Raw genomic sequence first — 27,208 nt, forward strand, 5'->3', positions numbered from 1 at the left:
ATTTCCCCTCCCAACTTCCTTTTACTTGATAGAGAACTCTGATGTTCAGAAATATTTAAGTCCAACCAGGGGAAGAGCATAGTGTTCTTTATGTGCAGTTTGAGGAAGCTCCCTCTGCTGTCGTGTTTTGTCAGTTCCCTTCAGATGGTATTGCAGACCACACAGCCACTCTCCCTCACCTGCCCCAGCAAAGCCTCAGTGTCAAGGGGAGAGGAAACTGCATTGGGCCACCTGGGGGAAAGGTTAGGATGGTGCCCCATAGTGAGGGGGGCTGACCCATCAACTTTGGGGGTAGACAGTATTTGAGCCATAAGGCTGGCTGTTTCTGTGCCTTTTCAAGTTTTGTTTCAGCACTCAGAATTACCCCTCCCTAGTCACAGTCATGCCATTGCAGGAGTGGGCCATCCATCTCATGGGTAGTGGAAACTTTGGGAGAGTGCCTAGCTTACAAGACCACTCTTACTTACACTCCCCCCTACCCCCACCATCTTTACAGAGTGGTTGGACAGGGTATCCTACTAGCCAAGTTGGACAGTGAATCCCAGTCACCCTAGCCTGGTACAATAACCCTCAGGTAAACAGTGACAGAACCAAAAGGTGAGTTGAGGAAGATTTTAGTCCTCCCCTGCCAATTTCCAACCAGCCTACTACTCCTGTGAAGAGTTCTAGAACATTTCATGGGTAAGCAGCCAACCCACACTGGTCCAGTGGATCTCTTTTGCACTCGTGGAACCTTACAGCACTTTATCTGGCCCATACCTTTCTCAGTTTGCTTCTGGCACTTGAGGCTTCTCTGTTGCCTTCACATCAGATTCCCTTGGAAAGTCTGCACTCAAGCATGTGCAACTTGGAAATATGAGGGATTTAGAACCAATGGGGCTACTCTTGATCCAAGGGGGCTCCTGGAAGATGATGGATAACTGCTTTCCACTTTCATCACCCAGATGGGGAGTTGAGAAAGACATTTCATGACGCTTTCCAGAAGGTCCCAGTGAGATGGAGTACCAGTTGCCTGAAGCAGAGGCCAGCATGGTGAGGCACCCTTGTATTGGCCTTTCTTCCTTCCCTGTGTCAAATCCCCCTGTCCTATACCACCAGACTCACATCCCCAGTCATCTAGGGCTTTGTAAGTAGATTTGCTTTCTGGAGAAACTAGCCTTAGGCAGGAGGGACTTCATGTGGTAGACACACAGTGGCTTCCCGTCTAAAATAACTGGGTAGAAGTAGAAAGGTGACTCCATTTAGAGGAAAAGAAAACGATAGGAAATGTGATATGTGAATGTGATAAATGCACTTGGCTTTGCCCCTCAACAAAGTGATCTCTCTAAAATGGTGATTGAGTCTATCTTCTCTCAACCTTAGAACTGTTTCACTCTCTTCATGCAGATAAAAGCCAGGCTGAGCTAAAACTGTACCCCAGGGCAGGGTTGGGCTGGGCCAACTAGGGCTACTGCAAAGTCTTTGCATATTGAGTACTCGGGGTCCAAGGTGCTAGGACAGCTTTTGTTGTTACTTAGGACAGCTTAGGTGCTGAGAAAACCTCTTTCCCACGGTGGACTCTTCTGTTGCCAAAGAAACAAACCCATTTTTGCATTAACGAAAATTTTCAGGAAGTTGTGTCTTTGGCTTTTCTAACAAGACTGGTTGCAATCTCAGCAATGAAGTCACAAGAAGCTCTCTGACCTCTGTTTCAGGTCAGTTCCCCTGGTTACCTACCTGGCAACCAGCACCCTGATTTCTGCCCTGGACTGAATTTCAGTTGCAGTGAATTTCAGCCTCTCTGTGGAGCCTTTCTGACTCCCGTTCTCAGCTTCATTTATATCCATCTGTATAGCCTGCACCCAGAATGGGGTGGCCAGACCTGGGCTTTAAGACTATGGTGCTCCCGAGTGGTGCCATACTCTGCTAAAGCTGGTGGTAAAAGCCATCAGTGTGAGAGTGGTAATCTTTTCTTTGTACGCTGTCACATTCTTTCTGATTTAAGGAGATGGAAATCACCAGAGTTCTTTAAATGAAAAGAGAAGTGGACATTCAGCACTAACCCTGATCTAAACTGAGGGCTCTTTCCCTGTTGCCCACTACCCCTCTCCCTTCTGCATTTGGGGCTCTACTCTCTGGCTGAAAATCTTGACTTCACCATAACTTCCTGCACCGCTTTTCCCATCCTCTCTGCCCATCCAAACATCTTCCTTCCCTAAAGGAGTATTCCAAAAATCACTTCCTCAAGAATCTCTCTTTGACTCTTCTAATCCCCATCTGCTCTTTCCCTCCTCTGAGCTCCTAGTGTCTGTACCACTCCTTTGCCACATCAAGCCAGTTCCCCCACATTTACTGAGTGCCTACTGTATGCCCAGAACTGTATCACCTGCTGTGGATGCCAAGGTGAACAGACTGGGAGAGAGATAAGAACAAGATGGACAGACCCTCAGAAAAAGAAACAAACAATCACAGAAGAAGACCCGGGGCAACCAGCCAGATCTGAGGCTACAAGATGGTGAAAATGCCAGCAAAATATTAGGGAGGTATGAGTGGACAAATGACATGCCACGGCCAGGAATTATCTTCATTATCTTTGCACATGAACCCAGACCTTTATTGAAATATTACATTCCATTTCAAAATAAATGTAGAAATGGATCCAGAAAAAAGTAACAAACAATAATAAGAAGGATGTTAAACTGTGTAATTCAGAGAAAAGAGCAAACAGAGGAGAGCTGGGATATTTTTTTAAGATGGGCCAAGGGGATTGGGGTTCTTGATAATGATCTTTCACTGCCTTGAGGCGTTTCTGTTTATTTGCCTTGAGCTTTTAATGGATGTAAATGCACTTCACTTCTGTGGATGACCAAACTAGAGAAAATAATCTTAAATTAAAGCCGGGGATATTTTGGTTGTGTTTAAGGAAGACTCGGGGTGTGTGTGTGTGTGTGTGTGTGATGAAACTGGAAAGGGCAACTTTCAAAGGCACTGGGAGTGTCGTATTGTACTGCCTTTTCAGTCACTTCAGTCTGTGTCCGACTCTTTGCCATCCTATGGACTGTAGCCCGCCAGCCTCCTCTGTCCATGGGATTCTCCAGGCTGGAGTGGGCTGCCATGCTTATTACTTGGTCCTTTAAGAGAAGAGACAGACCCTGCAGCCATGTGAGTTCTCTGCCTGAGGGTAGGGACCTGCTCTTGATTCCTGGCCAGTCTGTGATGATAGGACTCTGGGAATTAAGAGTCACCACAGACACTGGCTGCAATCCTCCTGCCCACACTGTCCATTAGAGCTGCTGGCAAAGTCATAAAAGTTGCCCTTTTTTCAGTTTGTGTTTCACTTTCCTTATTCCCAGAGAAACATAGAAAGGAGCCACCCAAAGGTTGTAGAAGGAGAGGACAGAGATGATTTTGGTGCTTTCATAATGGGATAGTGTAGCTGTCATGATATCAAGCTTGGATAAGTGAAAGCTGAAGAGTCAAGTCAGCCCATTAAAGATTTTTTTTTAATTGGTAGAAAATAGCTTTACAATTTGTGTTGGTTTCTGTTGTATGACAACTAGATTCAATCATAATTTACATATATATATATGTACACACATATATATATTTAATTTAATTTAATATATAATTTAACATATATCCCTTCTCTCCTGAGCCTCCCTCTCCTCCCCCTATCCCACCCCTCTAGGTCATCACTGAGTGCCAGGCTGAGCCCATTAAAGATTGAACAATAGTGCATTTACTTCTTAAACAGACTAAACTATTTAACCACCCCAAGAGGCACAAGGAGTTGGACAGGGCTTAGCAGCTAAGCCACATTAACAGGAGAAAGCAACCACCTTCCTTTACCCTCCCCTTCTTCTCCTTCCTCCTCAGCCTCTTCTCTTTCCTCCTCTTTCTTCTTTCTGGCGTACTTTCTTGAAAAGTGAAATAGATAGCTGCCCTCTGTTTCTTAGTGACACAGTAATCTAGGGGAAAAACAATCTGTAACCAACGGTCATGGTCTCCTATTTCAAAAGAAGGGGGAGGGGTTGCGGGGAGGGGAGTCGTCTAATTCTATGCATAAAATTATTTTTTTTCCGTTTATTTTTATTAGTTGGAGGCTAATTACTTTACAATATTGTAGTGGTTTTTGCCATACATTCACATGAATCAGCCATGGATTTACATGTGTTCCCCATTCCAATCCCCCCTCCTGCCTCCCTCTCCATCCCATCCCTCTGGGTCTTCCCAGTGCACCAGCCCTGAGCACTTGTCTCATGTCTATGCATAAAATTAAAGAGAAATTGCATGGCTTGAGTGGAAAGAGGGGATTTATCTCTCATCAACTCTCCCCAGAAAGGGCAACATTTAAAGTACGCCTTGCACGGACACATTTAGCTACTATTTGAATAGGAGAGGAAATCTGGCCACTTGTGGCCCCATTTACACAAGGACACCAGAGAAGAGCAGAATTTATTTGATGGCATGAAGAGCCATAGCACACCCTCACATTGACTCCCTCCTGATTCTGGAGCTGATTTCACTGGCATCCACAGGGGGTGGCTGAGGGACTCTCCAGCGCTGTCACCACTAGGAAACCTGCCTAAACCAGCTTCCTTTGTTTAGTCTTGGTTTCACTCTCACTCTTTTTAGATTCCCCACCCCAAACTTGAGCTCTCTCCAAAGAGCAGTTTTAGGAATGAATGTCAGAGACAAAGGGTGAGGGAACTGACACCTCATCAGAGGATAGGAGGAGAGGGCTGAAAGATGTCCCCTGATGAGGTTTTCATTTACCTATAGTCCTGCAGATTCTTCTCAAAGCAAAATGAGCAGACTCAGGTAGGTTAGCCTAGTCTGACGCTGATGGAGGGATGGTGGAGCAGAGGATGGGAGGGTGGGGAGGGAACTTAAGCAAGGCCCACCAGGTGTTTGGCTTCAGTAGTTACTTTCCATTTCCTGGAAGCTATATTTTCACCCACTGAGAGCCAGACTTGTGGGCAGTAAAGTGCTTAGGATGAGCCTGTGGTCAGGAGCACCAAAAGTCCATTGCAAACTTGGGAAGGGGAGCTTGGGGACTCAGCTGACTGGCTGTGGGAAATCCCCACAGGACTGGGAGAGGCAGAGTGGTGGGGGCCATCTGGTAGAAAATGTACCAAAGAAGGTTTCAAAATCTACACGGATCTCCAGATCAAAGGTTGGGAAAAAACAACTTACAGAAGCAAACGAGAGCACTCCAGAGACATGGGGGAAGAGGGGTGGGTAGGAATGTGGACTTCCCCCATGTCTCTTTCTGTTCTGCTTAGAAGGAGAGAAGCCATTGCCTGCTTTTAAAACACCAATTTGTATCCACTTATCTCTCCATTCAGTGTCCCCATCCCCACCTTCTGCCATATTTGATTACTGCCTGCTTATTAGAATTATAGCACATATCTTGGATCTTTCTTTAAATACGACTTTCACACTGTCATCAAATGGAGGGCTCTTGTGAAAGGAGTATGAAATATTTTTAAAAAAATCAGGCTCAGGAGGTTCGGAGCCATTAATGAACTCAATGTTTAGTCTATCATATCATTTCAAAGTTTGTGTAAATGGCAGTACAGGGAATGGAAGAAACCCTGGCCTGAGAGTTCCAAGACCATGGCCTGCTTCAGAGAAGAGTTCAGAGGAGGCTACTTCTCTCTGCTGTGTGACTCAAAGGCACTCTCTTCACTTAGTTGGGCCTCACTTCCCTCACTATAAAGTTACAGGTATGCAAATATCCCTTCTGACACTGACATGTTGTGATGTACACTTTGCTCTTATGTACATATGGATTCTATTTTTAAAAAAGTACTTTGGGACCAGTGGCCAGAGAGTCTGTTTTCTTTGATAAACTGATCTTCGAATTCTTTTCCAGCCTTCTTTAAAATCCTCCAGAAGGATACGTGATTTCCATTGTGCAAATCTAGTATTCAGTCTTATGATGAAGTGTTTGGAAATGATTCAGTAAGACAGAAAAGGAGAAAGCTTAAGACCATGACCAGTCTTCTAACCCAGTGACAGGCCGAATTGGAAACCAACTCACGCCTCAAAACTGAGGTCGGGCTGAGCAACCGTGCATCACTGGGGAGGAAATATCAACTTAAGTCTGCATCTTTGTTTTTACTTTTACTTTTTTAAATCTTTGCTTTTACTTTTTTAAAACCTCTGAACTAGCTGTTTGGGTTATTTCTGGGCTTGAAATTTTAGTTTATCTTCTTAGTTATTTTTTAAAAAAATAAGCCCAGATGTAATTCTCTCTAGATGCCTTCTGTGAACCCTCTAAATTGATAATGTCTCCCTCCTATTTGCCGAGCTGGTACCTTGAACATTCTCCTTGGTCACAGTGCTTGTGCCTCATGTCGTTACACTATACGAAGTCTCCTCTATCCCTGTGATTCTTGCTCTACCTCAGTAACTGCAGTAAGCACCCAGCAAGGTATCTAGCATACTTTATATGCTATAATAGGGTTCTACAGAGAAACAAAACCAATACACACATGGAGAGAGAGATTTATTTTAAGGAACTGGTTCATGTGATTGTGGAGGTTACCAAGTCCAAAATCTGCACAATAGGCTAGCAGGCTGAAGACCCAGGTTGAGGTGATGTAGCAACTCCATGTGAAGATAGTCTGCTGGCAGAATTTCTTCTTCCTTGGGTGAGATCAGTCTTTTTTCTATTAAGGCCTTCAACTGAATGGGTAAGGCCCACTTACCATGGAAGAAAATTAGCTGCTGGTTTCCATGTTAATCTCATCTTAAAAATACCTTCACAGAAACATCTAGAAAAATGTTTGACCAAATATCTGGGTACTTTTTCCTAGCCAAGTGAATACCTAAAATTAACCATCACAGATGCTCACTGAATCTTCTGAAGTGAGTTGATGCTGCAGGATATGTGAACAGCCGTTTTTGGCTTCCTATTTCTCCTGGGCTAGCTTTCTTCTGTTTTCTTCTAAAAAGCCTCTACTTCATTTTTTACCCACTTTAAATCACTTTAACAAATTGTGTTAAATTGTGTCCTATTCTGTGGTAAATTTTTCTCTGAAACTTTTTGTTATTTTACATTTGCTGCAGAGGTCGGGGGCCCTGTCTATTAGCCATTTCCTGTTAGCTCTATCTTTCTCTCTCTCATTAAAAAAAATTTGTTTTTAGCTCTCAAGATTTCATGAGGCATGGTGGCACAGTATAACACATTCAGGCCCCTGAAGATGCAGATTTGTTTAACCCCCTGCTTTTCAACTATCTATACTTCTGTTTCCTTTCTGTTGAACCAGCCCTGGCCATGGTGTGGCTGGAGAGGAACTGAACATCAGGGCCTCATATTGCTGTGTATCAACATGAAAGGGGGTTTATTTTAGAGGCATTACCTTATTTGAACATTTGGATCCAATTGTAGTAACGACACTATTACAAATGACACAAATGCTTACAATGTAAAGCTTAGTGATTAAAAATAGGATATAATATATTATATCTATAAAATGACCCCATTTTTAAAAAATGTGCATAAAGACTATAAGTATCAGTCTTTACAGTCTGAGTGGTAGAATGTGGGCTTTTTTTTCCTATGCTTTCTAAAATTTCTTTCTACATGTAATATGTAAAAATTCTTAATATGAAAGATTAAAAGTTTCCCCTTCTCTCTCTCCCTACTCCCTGCAAACTCTCCCCTTAGCCACCTGAGAGATAATTATATAATCATTAATAACAATTTAACATGTATCCTTTCAGTCATTTTATACACAGGCATGCACACACACACACATACAGAGTTCTTTTTTCTTATATAAATAAGACCATTTATATCCCTCACTTTAAAAGCTGATTTTTTAGTTAACAAAATGTCTCCAGTTTCTTCCCTTGTGAACCTAATTATTTACCCCAAATCTGCTGACTTAAATGTCTACCTTTTTGGAAAAGTTTCATAATTATGCCCTAATTTAGGAGAAGGAAACTCATTCTCCTATCTAAATAGAGGTTGAGATTATTTCCAATTTTCTGCTGAGAAACAATTCTGCAAAGAAATCCAGAAACATTTATCTTTGTGAACACATGAGAGATGTGTTTTTAAAGAGAGATTTCTAAAAGATTTCTCAGTTTTTCTACTGGAAGTATGCATTATTTTTTTAATCGTAAAAATAACATTTTATTTAAAAATAAACAATGTAAATCAACAGCCTAAGATGGAATCCCTTGCGTGGGTCCACTTTATGAGAGCAGGGTTGGGTTAGGGCCTAGCATCCGCCTGGTAAACAGTAGGTGTTTAATGTCTGTAGCAAGAAAGATAAGCATCCAGAAAAGTCTGCAGAATACTGCATATAGTGTTTAGAATATCTGCATAGAATACCTGCAGATAGTGTTTCTAATTCTTTTCAAGAATTTATTCAGGCAAAAAGAATCTTGGTTTTCCTTTGCTTTTATTTATCATCAGCATGAAAATATTCTATTCTGCGACCAAATAAATGACAAGAGTTAAAATTAATCCTATCAACCACCCTAAAGAGGTCGGTACTATTATTGTCCCATTTTATGGGTGAGGGGCCCAGAACTGTGACAAAGGCCACTGACGCAATCAGCACCGTTTTCCGAGATCGGGGCCACACACTATTCACTGTCCAGGGGAGCTGGACTGGAGGAAAGGCCGAGGCTTCAAGCCGGGGCCACTCCTGGGTCCTCGACAGTCTCGCGGGGGTGGGGGTGGGGGTGAGACGTTGGTGGCGGAGGGGCGCCATTTCCCGTCGTGCGTGCTCCGCGGCGCCCTCCCGAGCCGAGGGGGCGGCAGACGCAGGCGGCAGCTGACGCTCGAGCAACTGCAAGCGCCGGGCCCGGCCCGGGTCTGTGGAACCTGAGCGCGATCCGCGGACGCGGCGCTCCACCCGGCTGGGTGCTCAGCTCTCGGCTCGCGCCGGGGTCCGCGCTGGGCCTCCGCGCACCCTGACTTCCCGGCCCCGCGCTGGGCTCACGGGCGTGACACCCCTCCCGGCCACCAGGTACCCCTCCCCGCGCTAGGCCCCCACACCCGCGCTCCTCTCCCGCGTCGACCGGTCCCGCCCGCCCTTCCTTCCCCGCCCTCCCCGCCCGCATCCCGTCCCGTCCCTCGCACGCCTCTCCCGCGGTGACCTAGGGGCCACCCCCACCCCAGTCGGGGCTGAACCTGTTCCCCACTCGCCTGTACCCTGCCCCCCTCAGAAAAAAAAAAAAAAACCGCAGAAGACTGCCGTGAATCGGCTGCCCACATCTCCGTTTCGAATAAAGTTCGGGGACGAGACTGTCAACTGTAAAAGTTAAGCGTATAAAGAATAACAGCGTTCTGGAAAGCTGGAGGCCAGAGCACAGTGTAAAAACTCAAAAGAAAATTTCTTACAGAGTGAGGTGGTCATCGCCCACCACCCCCAGCCTCACTCGAAACCCACAGAAACACATTTGGGTGGAGTCAGGAGGAATTACAGACAGGAAGCTGAGGACTTCAGAAGAGGGCGGTGGTGGTTTAGTCGCTAAGGCGTGTCCGACTCATGCGATTCCATGGACAGAGGAGCCGGGCAGGCTACAGTCCATGAGATTCTCCAGGCAACAATACTGGAGTGGGTTGCCATCTCCTTCTCCAGAGGATCTTCCCGACCCAGGGATCTAACCTGGGTCTCCTGCATTGTAGGCGGATTCTTTACCAACTGAGCTACAAGGGAAGCCCCTTTAGAAGAGGGTACAGGGATTAAAGATCTGTCCTCAGAATTCTAGAACTAAGCTTGGTCTCTGAAGCTCTCAGAGCTGGACGGGAGCCCAGGTTGCATCTATAGCTCCTCACTACTGCCTCCCGCCAGTACAATTTACCATGGGAAAATTGAGGTCCTGGAAGGAGGTAGCTTGTCCACCATCACACACCTGATTCTGGGCAGAGCCAGGACTGTTAGCCCAGAACTCCAGTTCCTGAGCATCATTTATAAACATTAAAATATGTAAGTCAATTTTTTACAAATACCGTTTTTGTGCCAGGAAATTCAACATGGTAAGTAAATCAGTAACTCCCAGCGCCTCCATCTGTTGCTTGCGTGAAGTTACCCTCTCTGGCCCCCAGTTTTCTTATCTCTGACGTGCAGACTATAATCCAGGCCCTGTGATGAGACTGAAGATGCAGGTGCTTTGCAAACATTGCTACCAGTGGAAAGTTAACATTTACGGAAAGGACGGGTGCATTCCAAGGCCAGATTCAACCAAAAAGAGAAAATGGTTGATTTGCAGAATTTAATGGGCTTGCCACTCACAGAGAGGCAAAGATAGGGTCCTAGTTAGTCTTGCCTAACTTGACAAGACAAGACAAAGTTCTAATCTTGCCTGGGAAGTCCCACAGACAGAGGAGCCTGGCGGGCTAGTCCAGGCTGAAAAAGACTTGGACACGACTTAGCTTAGTGACTGAACAACAACAACACAACAAAATGGCTTATTCCATTCCCCATAGAGCTGTTGTGATGATTAAGTGATATGCCCTTAATACTGTGCCTGCAAGGAGTGAGTAATCAGTGAAATGTGATGTGTGCTCAGTCTCTCAGTCGTGTCTTACTCTGTGTGACACTTTGGAGTGTAGCCCACCCGGCTCCTCTGTCCGTGGGATTTCCCAGGCAAGAATACCAGAGTGGGTTACTACTTCCTCCTCCAGGTGATCTTCTGGACCCGAGGATTGAACCTGTCTCCTCCATTGATAGGTGGATTTCCTTACCACTAGGCCACCAGGGAAGCCCCAGTAAAATGCTGATAGGGCTATTATTTTTTCTGATTTTTTTTCTCCCCATCCTCTGTGTGTCTTTTTATTCCCCCAGAGACAGCTTCACCATGGACGGGGCACTGATGGAGAGGTATGTGGCAGCCATGGTGCTGAGTGCAGCTGGAGATGCCTTGGGGTACTTCAACGGAAAGTGGGAGTTCCTCCAGAATGGGGAGAAAATTCACAGGCAGCTGGCCCAGCTTGGCGGCTTGGATGCCATAGATGTGGAGAGGTGGAGCGTCAGCGATGACACCGTGATGCACCTGGCTACAGCAGAAGCACTCCTGGAAGCGGGCAAAGTCTCAGACTTGACTGACTTGTATTCCCTCCTTGCTAAGCATTACCAGGACTGCATGGGAGACATGGATGGCCGGGCACCAGGTGAGAGCAGCCGGTGGAGGTCCTGGGCAGGTGGAGAATTAAAACAGACCCAAGGAAGTCATTTAAAATGTTGATTGGGATTTAAATATCAAAGATACTAGTTTTTTATTTTTTAATTAATCAATTTTTTTGCCACACCCTGAGGCATGTGGGATCTTAGTTCGCTGACCAGGGATCAAATGCGTGCCCCCTGCATTGCAAAGCAGTCATAACCTCTGGACCACAGGGGAAGTCCCAGGACATTAGTTTTCTTAGTTATGATAAAAATAGAAACAAGCTAAATGTTCTGTCATTTATTTCATTATGGTGACACATCTGCACCCATTTAAAATTACACAAATAAGTATTTACTGATATGGAAAGACGTTGTATACGAAGCAGAGTAGATTATGAAACACTATATATCTTATGAACCCATTTTCATTAAGAGTATGTATGTATATCTGTTGGGAGAGATTTGGGTGGTAAGAGTATTTATATATATTTATTTATATATATATATATATTTATTTATACATATTAAATATATTTATAATATATATTATATTCCTTTCACTTATTTGTAGTTTCTAAGTTTTCTTTAATATCTATGAAGAAAATTTTTTTCTTTTTAAAGAAGACTGGAAAAGGTCTTGTAGAGACTCTTTTTCTGGTTCCAGGTCTGCTCACAAGTGGTTCTTGCTCACTTTTTTATAGTCACTTGGCCAACAGCTGATGTGAACCACCTTTTCCCTGGCTCTTGTATTAGTTAGCTTGACCTGCCATAACAAAATACCACAGATTGGCTGGGCTTAAACAACAGATATCATTTTCTCACTGTTTGGGAAGCTGGAAGCCTGAGATCAGGGTGTTGGTTTCATTTCTTCTGAAGGAGTCGTTTCTCTTTGGCTTGCAGATGATGCTGTGCCCTCTCAGAGCATACATTCCTGGTGTCTTTTTTGTGTGTTCCCGTTTCCTCCTCTTGTTAGGACACTGATTAGACTGATTCAGGGCCCGTCCTAACATTCTTATTTTAAAGTCATCACCTCTGTAAAAGGCCCATCTCCAAATACAGTCACATTCCGAAGTTCTAGGGATTAGCTCTTCATCATATGAATTTTGGGGAATAGAATTCAGCTCATCATCAATACAGTTCAGCTCATAACATTTCCTGATTAAAAGCCCCTCTCACAAACGCAGCAGCGTCTAAGTACGCTAGTCTAAGTAAGGCACAGTGCTGACTTGGGGTTTGGAGTTGGGGGCCTTCATCACCACACACTTTGGCTTTCCCTTTCCATCCAGGAAAGTTGGAGGCAGGGCTTGGTTCTCTCCTCCTGCTGGGCCTTTGCTTTGGTTACCCTGACCCCATTCTCTACCTGACTCTTCCCAGGGGGCGCCTCATTGCAGAACGCCATGCTGCTGGAGCCAGACAAAGCTGAGGGCTGGAGGATTCCCTTTAACATTCACGAGGGTGGCTGCGGGGCTGCCATGAGGGCCATGTGCATTGGTCTCCGGTTCCCTCACAGCAGTCAGCTGGACACACTGATCCAGGTGAGCATCGAGAGCGGCCGGATGACCCACCACCATCCCACAGGCTACCTGGGAGCCCTTGTGTCTGCTCTTTTTACAGCCTATGCTGTGAACGGCAAGCCTCCCCAGCAGTGGGGAAGAGGACTGATAGAGATACTTCCGGAAGCTAAAAAGTACATTGTCCATCAGGCTACTTTGTGGAGCAGAATCTTCAACACTGGTGAGTTTGCAGGTGCACACTTGTGCTAGAAAATGGTTGAGTCTGTGTGCACACATGCTTGCATGTGTATGCCTAAAACTCAGATTTTTAGCAACCATCATGGGTCTCCCATCAAATTTCATCATCCACTGCATCCAGCCCCCTCCCCACCCTCCTGCTAAGGATTCTAAATACAGTCCCAGCAGTGATGGCCACCAAGGAGCCAAGTGAAGACCTCAGTGAGTAGGGCGGCTGCCCTGCTTCCCTGATGTGTAGGGATCCTGTTCTCCAGAGTTTTGTGGCTCTTCCTTTTCTCTTTTTTTTTTCCTGGCCCGCCACACAGCATGTGGGATCTTCATTCCCCACCCAGGGATTGAACCCGTGCCCTCTGCAGTGAAAGAGCAGTGTCTTAACCACTGGACCGCCAGGGAAAAGTCCCTGTGGCTATTCTTTACTGAGATGAACTTTCCTGATTATTTCCTGGAACTTGTTTTTTCAGTGTTGTCTTGACAAACAAATAATATTGTGAAAGCCTTGGTTAAAATGACCTAAAGATAGGTTTTTCCACCAGCTAATTAATAAGTGGTAAGACCACATCTTCCCCTTTTTTGAATTCACATCACATTGCCTTTCTTAGAATAAAAATGTCCAGAGGCTTTCTACTGAAATCATCCACGGTCATGATGTTCTGAAGTTCCCTCTTAAAAAAAAAAAAGTAGCTATATAAGGAGCTGATGCGTTAATTAGGTTGATGGTAGTGATCATTTCATTATGCATATGTATATCAAATCATCATGTCGTACACCTTAAATATGTACAATTTTGTTAAGAAAGTAATATAAAACAATAAAATATATGATGACAGGCCAAATAAATAAAGTTCACCCTGAAAGTTGACACTTGACCTAATTCTCAACTCAGGGAAAGCAAACCTACATTTCTCACCTTTAACTTGCTGTATATCTTTTTTATGCATTAATAGCAACAGATATCGATACCTTATTTATATCACTCCTTAGCAAAAATGTATTGAATGAAGGTCACTTAACATTCAATTTGATTTTTTGTATCATATCATATTAGTACTAGAGGTTGAAGTCATGTTGGAACTCTCCCTGTTCACATTTCTATCTGGTACCTTTCCTGATGGCTTTTGACTTCAATTTTTCAATTGACTGTATCTTTTTTTCTCCCTACAGGTCTTACTTCCAAGACCAATGGGAAAAGTACCTAAAACTCAGAGGAATTTGGGATGGCAAATCAGCCCCTACCTTCCCCAAGCCCTTTGATGTGAAGGAAAGGGATCAGTTCTACACTTCTGTGAGCTACTCTGGCTGGGGCGGCAGCAGTGGACACGATGCCCCCATGATTGCCTACGATGCCATCCTGGCTGCAGGAGACTCCTGGAAGGAGCTTGCCCACCGAGCATTTTTCCACGGTGGAGACAGTGATTCTACCGCTGCCATTGCTGGCTGTTGGTGGGGAGTGATGTATGGTTTTAAAGGAGTGAGTCCCTCCAACTACGAGAAGCTAGAATACAGAAACCGGTTGGAAGAGACAGCTAGGGCTTTGTATTCTCTTAGGTAATTACCCTAGGGAGAAGTGACATTCATTTCTGGTGGTTTCTCCTCTCGTGTAGTCCCTTTTCTACTGTTTCACTTTTTTCAAAGTCAAGAGTCTTAACCTTATACTCAGGGAATTTTGAGGTAACAGTCCCTTGGGCACCTGAAGCTCAATGTTTCCAAACTTATCCTGTCTTCACCAGCCCCTGCCCCAAATGTACCCCTCTTCCTATCCTGAAGAGTCTATTTCTCAGTTAATGGGATCAGCAGCTCCCAAATTAGAAATCTTACGGCCTCATATTTGGGTTTCCATTTTTACCATCTAATCTTTCACTAAGTTTTTTTTCTGTTTGTTTCAGGTTGGGTTCCCAAAAGTGGATTCTAAGACAAAGATCTTAGTGCAAGTAGTTTACTTGGGAGGTGATTCCAGGAAGGACTGTTAGGAGAATGGGGAAGTGAGACAGGGAAGGGAGAGGAGCCAGGACAAAGTGTGTTGATGAGCAGGTTCCCACTGTAGGCACTTGAGATGCAGTACATCTGAGTCCGTTGCGTAAGGCATTCAGAGTTGTCTCACCATCTTCCATCTGATGTTGGTGGAGGACCACTCCCAGGGGTGCTAACTCTCTGGTGCTTCCTGGCCTGCCTCTTATAAAGCCAAACATGAGTGTCCTCAGGTCAAGACTCAGAGATGTTTGCAGTGGCAGGCTGTAGGGTGCATGAACAGTGAGGTGTGTATGTGGGGGTCCCCCCAGCATCTGCTAGGTGGTTCTTCATCCTGAATATCCTTCAGATCTGTCATTCTTTTACCTTATGGCACCACATGTTTTTCAGCTGGATTTCTGCATTACAAACTATTTGTCTGAAGAGATTCTGCTCCTATTAATAGCTGCACCCCCTAATTTCCTAGGTATGGCACTTGACGTGGTGCCAGCTCATTGTCACCTATTTGACAGTCTTTATTCTCCTCTAGACAGAATCTAGCATGGTGCCAGGCACACAAGAGATGCTTCATCAATATATGTTAAATGAATGTTGTTTATTAGCCTCCTGTCTGGTGCCTCTAATTCCAGTACTGCCTTCCGTGTTTCCCTCCAGAGAGATCTTTACAAATACATAACAAGTTGATCATACTGCACGTCTAATCATGTACAATGAATACTTACCCCCTGCTTCTTCATTTCTGGGTGCTCCTCCTTCTCTTTCACCTTCAAGTTCCAGCTCAGGTGGCATCTCCTTGATGAAAGCCCACTCTGACTGTTGAGGCTCTTGGCCGTCTCTCTTCAGAACACCCACAGCCTTCTGTCTCCAGCTCTGTCACCACACTGAGCATGTTGTGTGGTGACTGTGGGTCTTCAGGGGGCCCTCTGAGGCTCCTTATGAGGGCTTGTGTCTTGCCTTCTTTATGGTCTTCCTGTCTAGACTGTTGGAGACATTCAGTGTTTACTGTGGAGGTTCATCGGTTGGTTTTGATGTGAATGTTTTGAGCATGCACTGACTCTTGTGTTTCAGATGCCCTCTACTTCATGACTGTCAGGAGTGACCTGTGCTGGCCTGAGAGAGATGGAGGCTTTGAGGCTTTAACCAGGCCTATGTGCTGACTTCAGTGAGACAGAATCTCAACTCTGTATCTGGAGCAGGACTGCAGCAAAGGCGTCAGATTGATCATTCTTTTGTATGTAAAGGGATAAGAAAATGCCAAAGCTCTTTCTGGTTCCAAAAGCTCTTGTATGTATTTATATATTTCAGAAAACATGTGTGTTTTAAATAACCAAGCTAGTACATAGATTCTTCAGCAGGACAATCAGAAATTGCAGACTTTTAGGGGTGGGGATTTACCATTCACAGAACATGGTAATAACCTCTTAAATGCAGGTGCACAAGAAGACTCCTCTGTAGAAATATTTTGAAGACAGTTTTAGAATAATAGAAAACAGTTAGTAAATACGTATTTACAGAGGATTCTTGAACAGAAGATTAAGATGGAGACTTTTATGACTGTTTTTCAATTTCCCACTTGATAAAAAGTGACAGTATAGTACAGAATAGTGTGTACTTTTCTGCAGCTGTAGGAAAAAAAGGAAACATTTTTTCGTGTCTTTCTGGGGTTTCTTTTACCAGTAGTCAGGAGAGCTTGCAGCATTTATTTATTTATTCAGCTGCACCAGGTCTTGCAGCCTGTGGTATCTTTAGCTGTGGCATGCAAACTCTTAGTTGTGGCATATGGGAGCTGTTCCCTGACCAAGGATCAAACCTAGGCCCCCTGCATTGGGAGCAGAGTCTTAGCCACTGGACCACCAGGGAAGTCCCCTGCCTGCAGTTTTAAGGTGGAGCACTAGAGTTCAGTTAGCACTGACCAAGTGGCAAAACTGAGATGCGTAAGCCTTGTGATATAGAAAAGGGAAGAAGAGCATTTTAGCCAGTGGATTCTGAGGCGTGATCTGTTTTACCTCTATAACTGGTTTGATGAATGGTCTGAATTTAGTGGAAGCAAACATGGAATGATTTTCTTTTTCTCCAGCCGCTGCCTTCGTATAAGCTGCTTTTCCTGCTCCTTAGTGTCATCTTTTTAGTTTTGTGTGAAGAGGAGGGTAGTGAAGGGTATTAAAAATCCAATCCAGTCCCCATCCCAGTCCAGATTTTTTTTTAATTTAAGCTTTACCAAGATATGAATGAATGTAAAATTGTAAGATATTTAAAGTGTACATTGTGGTGATTTAATATACATATACGTGGTGAAAGGTTTCCCTTCATCTCGTTAATGAGCATATCCATCACATTACATGTTTACCTTTTTTTGGTGAGAACATTTAAGTTCTACTCTCCTAGTAAATTTCAATTTAACAGTATAGTGTTATCAACCATGGTCACCATGTTTTACATCAGATCTTCAGACCGGATTCATCTCATAGCTGAAAGTTTATACCCTTTGACCAACCTCCCCTTATTTCCCTCACCACCACTGCCCCCTAACCCGCCCCTGGCAACCACTTTTCTACTCTCTGTTTCTATTAATATGGAGTTGACTTTTTTTTAAGATTCCACATATATGTGATATCATGTAATATTTATCATCCTCTCTCTGATTTATTTTAGTTAGCATAATGCCCTAAGGTCCATTGATACTGTCGCAAACATCAGGATTTCCTTCTTTCTCATAGCCGAATAGTATTCTATTGTATATATGTACTATGTCTTCTTTATCCATTCATCAATTGACAGATACTTGTTTCCATATCTTGACTATTATGAATAAAGCTGCGGTGAACATGGGGCACAGATACCTCTTTGATACCCTGTTTTCATTTCCTTTGGATGTATACCCAGAAGTAGGAAGCCTCACCCAGTTTGATCAATTCTAAAACTTTAAAGTCATGTCCTCCTTCCTCCCCACCACAGTCAGTCCCAAGCCCAAAGGGCTTAGAGAAGAAAAGGGGACATGGATGCCTCTCTCTTTCCTCGCCTTCCTCTGCCGGGGTTCCCTGTCTGTCTCCAGTGTTGCCCTAGACCACCCTTACCAGGGGAACCCTGAGGGAGAAGAGTCAGCTTCTCTCCTGAAGGTTCTCCTCATCCTTCCTGGTCACACCAGAGGGGTGCAGGCTGTGTCGCGCCCCCCCCCCCACCCCCTGCTGCTCTCTACACTCCACCTATCACTCCCCAATAGGACAGATCTGAAGGCCAGGGAGGTTGCCCAGCACACTGCCGACTCAGAAGCAGCTGCCGCTGACACCTTCATGTGGTCCCCCTCACTCTCAGCCAGTAGACCACCTCACTCAGCTTGTTGTGAAGCAGAGCACCGCCTTCCTCCCCTTTCAGGAAGGAAGGGGAAACCCGTAGAACTTAGGATTCTCGTGATTTCTCCTTCAAACTGCTGATTTCCTGCAGAGGGAAGTGGGGAAGGGCAGTCTCCTAGAGCAGTTCAGCTGCCTCCCATTAAGTCCTCAGGGATTTGTCCTTCCAGTCTCCTTAGAATGTGGTAGTGGAAGTATGTGCATGTGGGGAAGGGGGTCACGGCAGAGGAAGAGGGTGGTGACTTAGCATTTTTTGTTTTCTAGTCGCACTTCAGCTGCAATTGGAGACAAGAGCGAGCATCTCTTTAAGAGCCTGTTCTATTTGCTCTGCAAATTCTCACTCTTCACAGCAGGCACAATTCAGAATGAGATCAGACTTTCATATTCCTTTTTCTCAAAACCTCCTCTCCAAACTTGACTCTCAGTTGACAGCTTTGCTTCCTATTTCTCTGAGAAAATAGAAGCAGTTGGAAGAGAACAACTGTCACACCCATCACCTCTGCCTCCGCCCACCCACACCTGGGTTCTGCCTTCTCTCCCGACCTGTGAATGTTGGTGTGTGTGTTTGTGTGTGTGTGTGTGAGAGAGGGAGAGAGAGAGAGAGAGAGGAGGAAGAGCCAGAATGAACAGAGGAAAGAGATAACAGACTTAATTATATGCATAATGTTAGAATAAATTGAGAAGATGACCTGAACCACAGTATGAACTTCTCATGCTAATCAAGTTAATATATGTGTCCTGGAAAACAGAAAAGATCATGAGTAACGTTACAGGGATTAATAGTATTTTTTGACCTGCTAAATGATGGCACTTCACTTGCTTTTTTACCTGATGGCTAGATGTTATCTAGAAGTCTTGGCAATATGTACTTTTTAATCTGCAAAATTAGCATTGGTCTCCATCTCTGGGCTTCTTCAACCACCATTCTCCATTCTCAATGGAGAATGAAATATTCTCCATTTCCTCTTCTGTCTCCACCCCTGCAGGGCAAGTTAATGTGTATCTTTGTAAAACAGCCAGAGCTCCTGGGAGTGTGATTTCAGTCAGTCATCTCCATGGATCACCTCCTCAAGGAATGGGGTCAAATTAAGGACCAGGGGTCATCCAGACACCATAGAGGGGGCAGTCTTGCCATCATTTCCTCATCCTTGGGGTTTGGGTTTGAGGAAACTTGACACCTATGGAGTTGGTGCGAGCTTCCTTTGGGGAAGGAAAGACAAGAGCAGGAAGAAAGTTGCTAAGCGATGAGATGGAGCTGGGGCTTAAACCCAGGTCTGCTTGTCTTCAGTCCTACTACACCCTAATTGTTTGCTATAATTAGAAAGTGTTTCACTAATCAAAGCCAGAATGAAACCCAGGAGTGAGATGTTGGTGGCAGCATCTGATGCCCTGTCTTCACCTTCTTCCAGCTGTGAGGTGACGTCAAAAGGGAAGTGAGTAGTGGGTTTGAGATGCGCATTGTGCTTTTGTACTTCTTAATTTAAAAAAAAATTCATACGCATGTAGAACTATTAAAAACCACACTTGAAAAAATTGTGACCTCGTTTTGTAGTCATAATCAGGTGAGGCCCAGAATTAATTAAATTTATTAATTAAAATAATAAAATGTATTTTATATTAGTATGTTAGTTTATATTCCCCCCACTTCCAACCCCACCCCTAAACTGAAGGCCTGGGATCCTGAAGGAAGATGAGGAAGCTGGGAGTTTGAGTTGGGAACAGGCAGGCAGAAAAGGCTGGAAGGGATTTCGTGGATTCCAGGGGTTGAAGCCTATAATTTCCTCTCTTTCTCTCTTCCCTTCCACCCCCCATCTCTTCCTCCCCTCTCTTTCTCTCAAAACAAGTGTTTAATGAGCACCTTCTATGTGCCCAGTAATGTCTAGGTAGCAAGCACACAGCAGGGAGCCTGAGCAATGAGCGCTGGATATTGAACCCCGGCATCCTCCATCTCTCATTTGCCTCCCCATGTTCCCAGATCCTAGGCAAGTAAAACCATCCAATTCCATTCTAGGATGGGGGCCTCCATGTGGTCTCAAGATCAGGCCCCTTCCCACTGCCCTTCTCTAAATGAGCAACCCCTGCAGAGTACCATCCCTCCCCACCCCCTCCCCTTAGCAAATACTGAGCACTGGCTGAGTGGCAGGCGCTGTGCCAGGTGCTTGGGGACACCTCAATGAACAAAAGAGACCATAATTTTGCCCTCTGAAGGCTGATATTCTCCCTGGGGGAGACAGACCATATACACTGATTATAAGCTGGTCCCCACCTGTGTCTCCTGTAGAAAAATCTCTGTCCTCACCTTCTAAAACATGTCACTTCACTTTCCAGGGGTACCCCGCTTTCTTGGCGCCCTGAAACTACTTCCTTGGCCACTGGTCTCTGAGCATGTGTTTCCTCACTGGTCACATGGAGACGGCCTTGGTAAGAACTCACAGAAGACTGGCATGAGAACTGCAGAGTCCTGGGCACAGCCCCAGAGATTCTCAGTCAGCGTGTCTGGGTTGGGCCCAGCAGTCTGCCCTCGGTCCCCTGGGTGATTCTGAGCAACTGCACATGGAGAGCACTGGACCAGATGATGAGTGTGAAGGGAGGGTGCTCTCTGCATGTCAGCTGTGCTGATGCTGCACGGGGAGCACTGTGCTGGAGTCATTGGAACCTCTGACCTGGTGAGCCAGCCCTGATCATGCTGGGGTGTCCACGAGAGTGCCGTCCTCCGTCTCCTGCTCTGGGGAACCGGACTGATTCATGGTCCCAGTTGCTGCCCTTCTGAATCTCCTCTCGTCTTTGTGCAGAGACCGTCCCCAGCTAGTGACTGAGCCAGGTGGGGCTGCTAACACAGCTCCTTCTCGTAAGAGACGGGCTGCTATTTAGCCTGAGACTTCAGCTGAGGCTTCCCCATGGCTTTGGCCAGGACATTCTAGGAACCGGTGGTATTCCGGGACTTCCTGTGCAGCCCTCTTTCTTCACAGATGCCAGCCCTCCATCACCTGCAGGGTCTCAGGGTCCTCGCTGCCATCTTCTAGTCTTCACAAGTGTTAGCCCCGATAAATCTCTCACACAGCTAGTCCCACCCTGGCTTCTTTTCTCTGAGGACCTGGAGCTCTACACCTGGCTGGGTCTCTGACACCAGTAGTGCCCTGTCTGCTGCCGCTCTCCTTCCTGATGGTTGCAGCGCCCGAGCAGTGGGATCACACACACGAGGGGAGGCGAAGGCTGGCCCCTCCAAAATAATTTTATCCCCGTCTTGGGTGGCCCTGGCACAGACTGTTGGTGCAGAGGTTCAGGGTATGGCCTCTGGTGCTAGCTTGTCCTGCTTCAAACCCCAACTCTGCATGAGCTCGTGCAGGGTATAAGCGCTCTGTGCCCTGAAGCTGTAGATAGTAGTCCCTTCACAGAACTGTGGTCCAGAACGTTCCATGCTGCCCTGTTGGCGGGTTCTCAGCCTCACAGCAGCGTGCTGCAATTCCACGAGTGCTGGGCAAGTACCGTGCCTCCCCCTTTCCCTGAGCTGTCCGGAGCGAGCACTCTGTGGTTTCTGCTGCTCCTTTGAATGAAGAGGCCAAGTGGTACACTGGAAACACCCTGGTTGCAGGCCAGCTCTGCCACTTCCAGCAGCACCGTCTCCTCTCCATAGGTCGTTTTCGTTCTCTATTTCTTGGTTCCTTTATCTGTGAATTCAAGAAGCTGAACATCCCTTCTTAGAGGCTGGACTTATTTGTAGCCTCAAGATTCTATTAAGGATAGTACTCTCAAGAGGCCAGTTTCATCTTCTTTCATTTTTCCTGGTAAATGTACACTAAACACATATTGTTGACTCAGCTCTATGCTGGGCACTGGGGACTGAAAAATGAAAACAGAAGGTCTTTGCCCTCAAGCTGTTCAGAGTCCTTCTAGGGGAATAAACATATCCACAGATGACTCCAGGACAATGAGGGTTTGTGATTGCTTAGAGATGAAAGACTTCTGCCTTGGGTTTTACTAACATTTTATAATGGGAAGTGGGAGAGGTGCAGGAAATTGTTTCCTGATGATGTTTGGTTCAGAGAGGAAGGACAATGTGTTTCAATGTCCCTTGCCTTAAAAAAAAAAACAAAACTATTTTCACTGAGAAGAAACAGAAAAACTGGGTAAGTTAAACAAAGAGGGAGAGTTTTCTTTTACAGGTCATGAGGCCAGTTAATGATCAGTGAGACCCAAGTGGGTGTTTGGTGAGAGGCTGGGTTATGCAATCTCTTCGTCATTAGGGATCAGTTCTACCCCAGCTCTGAGACTTCCAGCTCAGTGATGCCCCCAGACTTCTGGGAGAGATGCTTCTGGTTGTGGGGTCTCCTTTTGTGGCTCAGTGTTGGAAGTACAGGTAAGTTGGGGGCCGTTTCTTGGGTGAAACTTCTTTCAGTCAATAATTCTGTTTTTTTCACACCATCTATTTATGCAGCACTAACCTTTGGAAGGTCCCCTGTAAGTCCTCTCCTGAGATGAATTTAAAAGAGGGAGAAAAAGCCTTTAATCATAAGGGGAATGATGGCACTTCCTTAAGTCATAAAAACTAAACTTCTAGCTGTTTTACTCATTTTTCTAAAATCTACATTATTTCTTTCCACCTTGCACAAGACAAGAAGAGTTTAAGGAAATAAATGCAAAATTAACTCCAAAATATGATTCATTTTCACACTATACATAGTCACTGTTCCAAGATGTATTTAATTTTAAAATCAAAATTTTCCAAACTAACAACGGTTTTGTCATTGAGATTGTTAGAGGTTTTTTCTAATCTTGCTGACCCAACTCAAGTTCAGGTTTGTCATCCCTCCTGGTATGACTATAATAATTAATCTGTTAAGTCACAGATGACCTGCGACCTTTAGCACAATTTCCCTCCGATGTGAAAACCCCACCCACCACTCTCTCTTGCTTAATATAGCAAATCTAAACTCTCCTATGGCGTAGACAGTCCGGGAAGAGTGAAGATCCCCTTCTCTGACCAGCAGTGGCATCACCCTTAGAAAGCTCCCTTTCCCCTGCCCCCAACAGCCGACTGCTTTTCTGTCACCTCCACAAGACATTTATTTAATTCTCATTCCCCAGCTTTACAACTTGTCTGTCTGCCTTCTGCCTGCAGTTGCTCATACTACCTTCTCTGCTCTTCACATCTTCCAGGAAAGTGTCCATGATTGATACCACCCTTGCAGTACTGCTTACCCCTTCCCTGACTCAATGGGTGATGTTGAAAAGGTCTACTTAGTTTTATGTGTGTGTATGTGTATGTGTGTTAATCACTCAGTCGTGTCTGACTCTTTGCAACCCTGTGGACTGTAGCCTGCCAGGGCTGTCTATGGGATTCTCCAAGCAAGAATACAGTTCCTTCTCCAGGGGATCTTCCCGACCCAGAGATAGAACCCAGATCCCCTGCATTGCAGGCGCGTTCTTCACCATCTGAGCCACCAGGGAAGCCAGTTTTATGTGTGCTTTTTTCCTAACTCAGTCATGTATTTGTGTGTGTGAGTGTGTGTGTGTGTGTGTGTATAAAGTGATCATATATATTGTATTGTGAAGTGACTGTTTACATACTATACACTAGATCTAAAAGGATATATGTCTTATACATTTTTGATGAATGTGAGAAAAACTGCCTTGTAAGGAAGTTATAACTGTTGATTAGTATGTGGGCATGTTTGTTTCCCCCTCTCTCCACTAACACTTTGTATTAATGTTATCAAATTTTTTCATATTGTCAATCTCATAGGAAAAGAGTATTACATTATTGTCTTAATTTTTATTTTTATTTTTTTTTCTTAATTTTTATTTCTTATTACAATTTGTGTCTCTGGTGTCTTGTTTAAGCAATCTTCTTATAATCTTTCATATTTTCTTCTAAACTCTATGGATTTAAATGAAGATCACCAGGGGCAAATCTTTTGGTCATGGGGTATTTTTTTCCTATTCCCATGGGGTATTTTTTAATATGATGTTGAATTTTATTTGCCAACATTTATTTTAATTTTTGCATATATTTATTATTTTGTATAATTGTTCATAAAGGAAAATTATCTATCATTTTCTTTTCTTTTATTGCCCTTCTTTGGTCTTGATGGTGCTGCTACTAAGTTGCTTCAGTCATGTCTGACTCTTTGCAACCCTATAGACTGTAACCCACCAGGCTCCTCTCTCCATGGGACTTTCCAGGCAAGAATACTGGAGTGGGTTGCCATTTCCTTTTCCAAGATGATTATAACTGCAGGAAATAAGTTTGTTCTATGAAACAGTTTTATATTGGGTTGGCCAAAAAGTTCTTTCAGGTTTTTCTATTCTAGACTACAGAAAAATCCAAATGAACTTTTGGCAAACCAAATATAAGATAAAGGTTATTTATGATTTATAGGTTTGATGGAGTTTTCAAATAAAACCATCCGGCTCGAGCACATTTTATGGTGAGAGAAGACTCTTGATTACCAATTCAATTTTTTTGTTGTTCTAATAGGTTTGTTAAGATTTTTATTTCTTTCTGGTTCAGTTTCAGGAAATTATATTTTTCATTGCTGTTAAGTTTTCCAATGCATTTGTCTGGGAATTTTTAAGAATATCTGTTATACATAATGTTCTGCAGTTTCACTATCACCTGTCTAGTATAGATGCATTTATTTTTTATCTTGCTCATTACCCTGAGTATAACTTTTGACTAGAGAAATCATATCTTTTTTTAGTTACAGAAAATTATTTGCAACACAGCTTCTTTTCCCATCCTCTTCACTTAGAGAACAGCCACTAGATAAATGTTGGAGCTTCTCCATGTGTTGCCTGTACTTTTTAACTGCACTTTCCTATTAAAAAGCTTCTTTTACTTCTTCTGTACTAGACAGTAGTGTACTGATTATATTTTTATTTCAATGACCTTTTCACTTCAAATTTCTAATTAGTTTTTTTTTACTGTATATTTTATCACTTATGCCTGTTTTATTTAATAATTTCTTATGCTCTGTCTTTATGTTTATCCTTGTATATAATCTCAGCTTACTAACTTTAAACCTTTGTCAACAATTTTTTAAACTTTATTTCACCTGGAATGAATCAATGATTCACTCATTGACAATCTTTGTAAATGTTTGATTTCTTTATACATTTGTTTGCAAGCTTTTTTAAAAATAAATTTGTTATTGAAGTACAACATATATACAGAAAAGTACACAGAATTAATACACATATTAATGAGTTTTTAGAGTGATCATCCAGATCAAGAAAGAAAACATCACCAGTTTCTTAAAACCCATTCCCCATATCCCATCTTAATCACAACTGCACCAAAAGTAACTATTACCTTGACTTCTAACACAATAGATTAGTTTCATTTTAATTTTCAGTCTCTCTTCGTCTCTGTGTCTTCCTTCTTGAGCTCTCATCTTTGCCCTCTCTCCTTCAGAGAGTCGGGGTTGTTTCAGCTTCTGTTAGTGAGGCTTTGTCTTTCCATCACATCTTCCTCAATAAAGCCGTTGCCCCAGTAGAAAGTTTCTGTGTGTGTTGTTTTTAGTTTCCTTTCTCGAGCTGGGGAGTCCTTCTCTCCATTGCTGGCTACAGATGGGTCTTCCCGACACCTGACAGAGCACTTTGGACCCCTCAAACCCCACAAACCTGAATTCTAACAAACATTGCCTTCTCCCAGACCTGAAACCCAAAGCCATTTTGCAGTTCTGTTCTTGTTCATGGAGGTATTATTTTTACATTTGAGATTGTTGATGTCTGTTTCTCTCTGTCCTTTTGGGTATTCATCTGTGGCTACACTTTGGTTGAAGTGGTGCATGCAGCAAGAGGGTATCTGAGCATGATTCACGGGGCCACGCTCCATAGTCTTGAATGATGGACAGCTTCATTCTTCAAAACAAAATTATTTTTATTTATTTATTTCACCGTGCTGAGTCTCAGTTGTGGCATGTGAACTCTTAATTGTGACATGTGGGATATAGTTCCCACACCAGGGATTGAACCCAGCCCCCTGCATTGGGAGTGTGGAGTCTTAGCCACTGGACCACCAGGGAAGTCCCTGGACAGTTTCATTCTATCACCTGCAAATATTGGCAACTTTTCACCCCTTTTTCAAACATCATAACTTTTATCCTATTTTATTATCTTGTTTTACTAGCTAGGACTAGAACTCCCAGTCCAATATTAAATAGAAGCACTGATAGCTTACATTTTCATGTTCCCAGTTCCAAATGGAATGTTTCCAATATCTCACCAGTGAGTATAATCATTGCTATAGGCTTTTGGTAGATAGCCTTTCTTTCTTATGTTAAGGAGTATTGGGTACTGAATTTTATCATTTTCCCCCCTACATCTATTGAGTTGAGCATATGTTTTTTTTTCTTTAATGTGTTTACATGTGAATTACATTAATATATTTTCTAATGTTAAGCCATCTTTTCATTTCTTAGACTAAACCCTGCTTGGCCATGATGTATTTTTAGTTCTTGTTACCCTTGAAGGATTTGATATTTTATCTAGGGTTTTTATGTCTATGTATAATAGTGAAACTGGCCTTTAGTTTTCCTTTCTCCTTCTTTATTTGTCCAGTTTTGACATTTTGGCTATTTTCATAGAATGATGGATTCTATGGAATGAATTCTTTCTCTCCTTTTCTATTCTCTAAAATAGTAAGATAGGAATTGACCTGTTGGTAGAATTTCTATGTGAAATCTGTCCTGATATAGTTTTTTGAGGATAGATTTAAAACTACTGTTTCAGTTCCTTTATGCTACAGCTTTAGATTTGATTTTCTGTTTTTTTCTTTCTTGACTAAGTTTTAGTAAGCTATTTTTCTAGGAAATTATCAATTTAGGAAAACATCTGTATTTTTAAACTGTTGGATGGGTATAAATATGCTTCTTTGTGGTTTAAAAAATTTTATTGTGTTTACATCCCCTTTTAATTCTCTGTATTGTTTATTTGTGACTTCCCTCTTTTTACTCTCTCTTACAGAGAGTCCTATGGATGGAGGAGCCTGGTGGGCTGCTGTCTATGGGGTCGCACAGAGTCGGACATG

General features: G+C 43.7%; 2 protein-coding genes across 5 annotated transcripts in view; both read left to right on the forward strand.

The window, feature by feature from the left end:
- Positions 1 to 8,521: 8,521 nt before the first annotated feature.
- ADPRH (ADP-ribosylarginine hydrolase) lies at positions 8,522 to 17,669 on the forward strand. The gene is given in 6 exon segments (XM_043474993.1): positions 8,522 to 8,972; positions 10,794 to 11,119; positions 12,489 to 12,809; positions 12,812 to 12,848; positions 14,027 to 14,410; positions 15,899 to 17,669. Coding segments are annotated over 5 exon segments (1,086 nt in total). The 5' UTR covers positions 8,522 to 8,972; positions 10,794 to 10,806; the 3' UTR covers positions 15,930 to 17,669.
- A 2,553-nt stretch (positions 17,670 to 20,222) lies between these two features.
- PLA1A (phospholipase A1 member A) overlaps positions 20,223 to 27,208 on the forward strand; it is a 45,288-nt gene continuing 38,302 nt past the window's right edge. For all 4 annotated transcript variants that reach the window (XR_006270562.1, XM_043474989.1, XM_043474988.1 and 1 more), the window contains exon 1: positions 20,223 to 22,534. Coding sequence is in view for 3 of the 4 variants with exons in the window: in XM_043474989.1 (XP_043330924.1) it covers positions 22,462 to 22,534 (73 nt within the window). In the remaining variant the exon portion in view is untranslated. The remainder of the gene's footprint in view (positions 22,535 to 27,208) is intronic.

This window comes from Cervus canadensis, chromosome 7, assembly GCF_019320065.1.
Source record: "Cervus canadensis isolate Bull #8, Minnesota chromosome 7, ASM1932006v1, whole genome shotgun sequence".
NCBI classification, from domain to species: domain Eukaryota; kingdom Metazoa; phylum Chordata; class Mammalia; order Artiodactyla; family Cervidae; genus Cervus; species Cervus canadensis.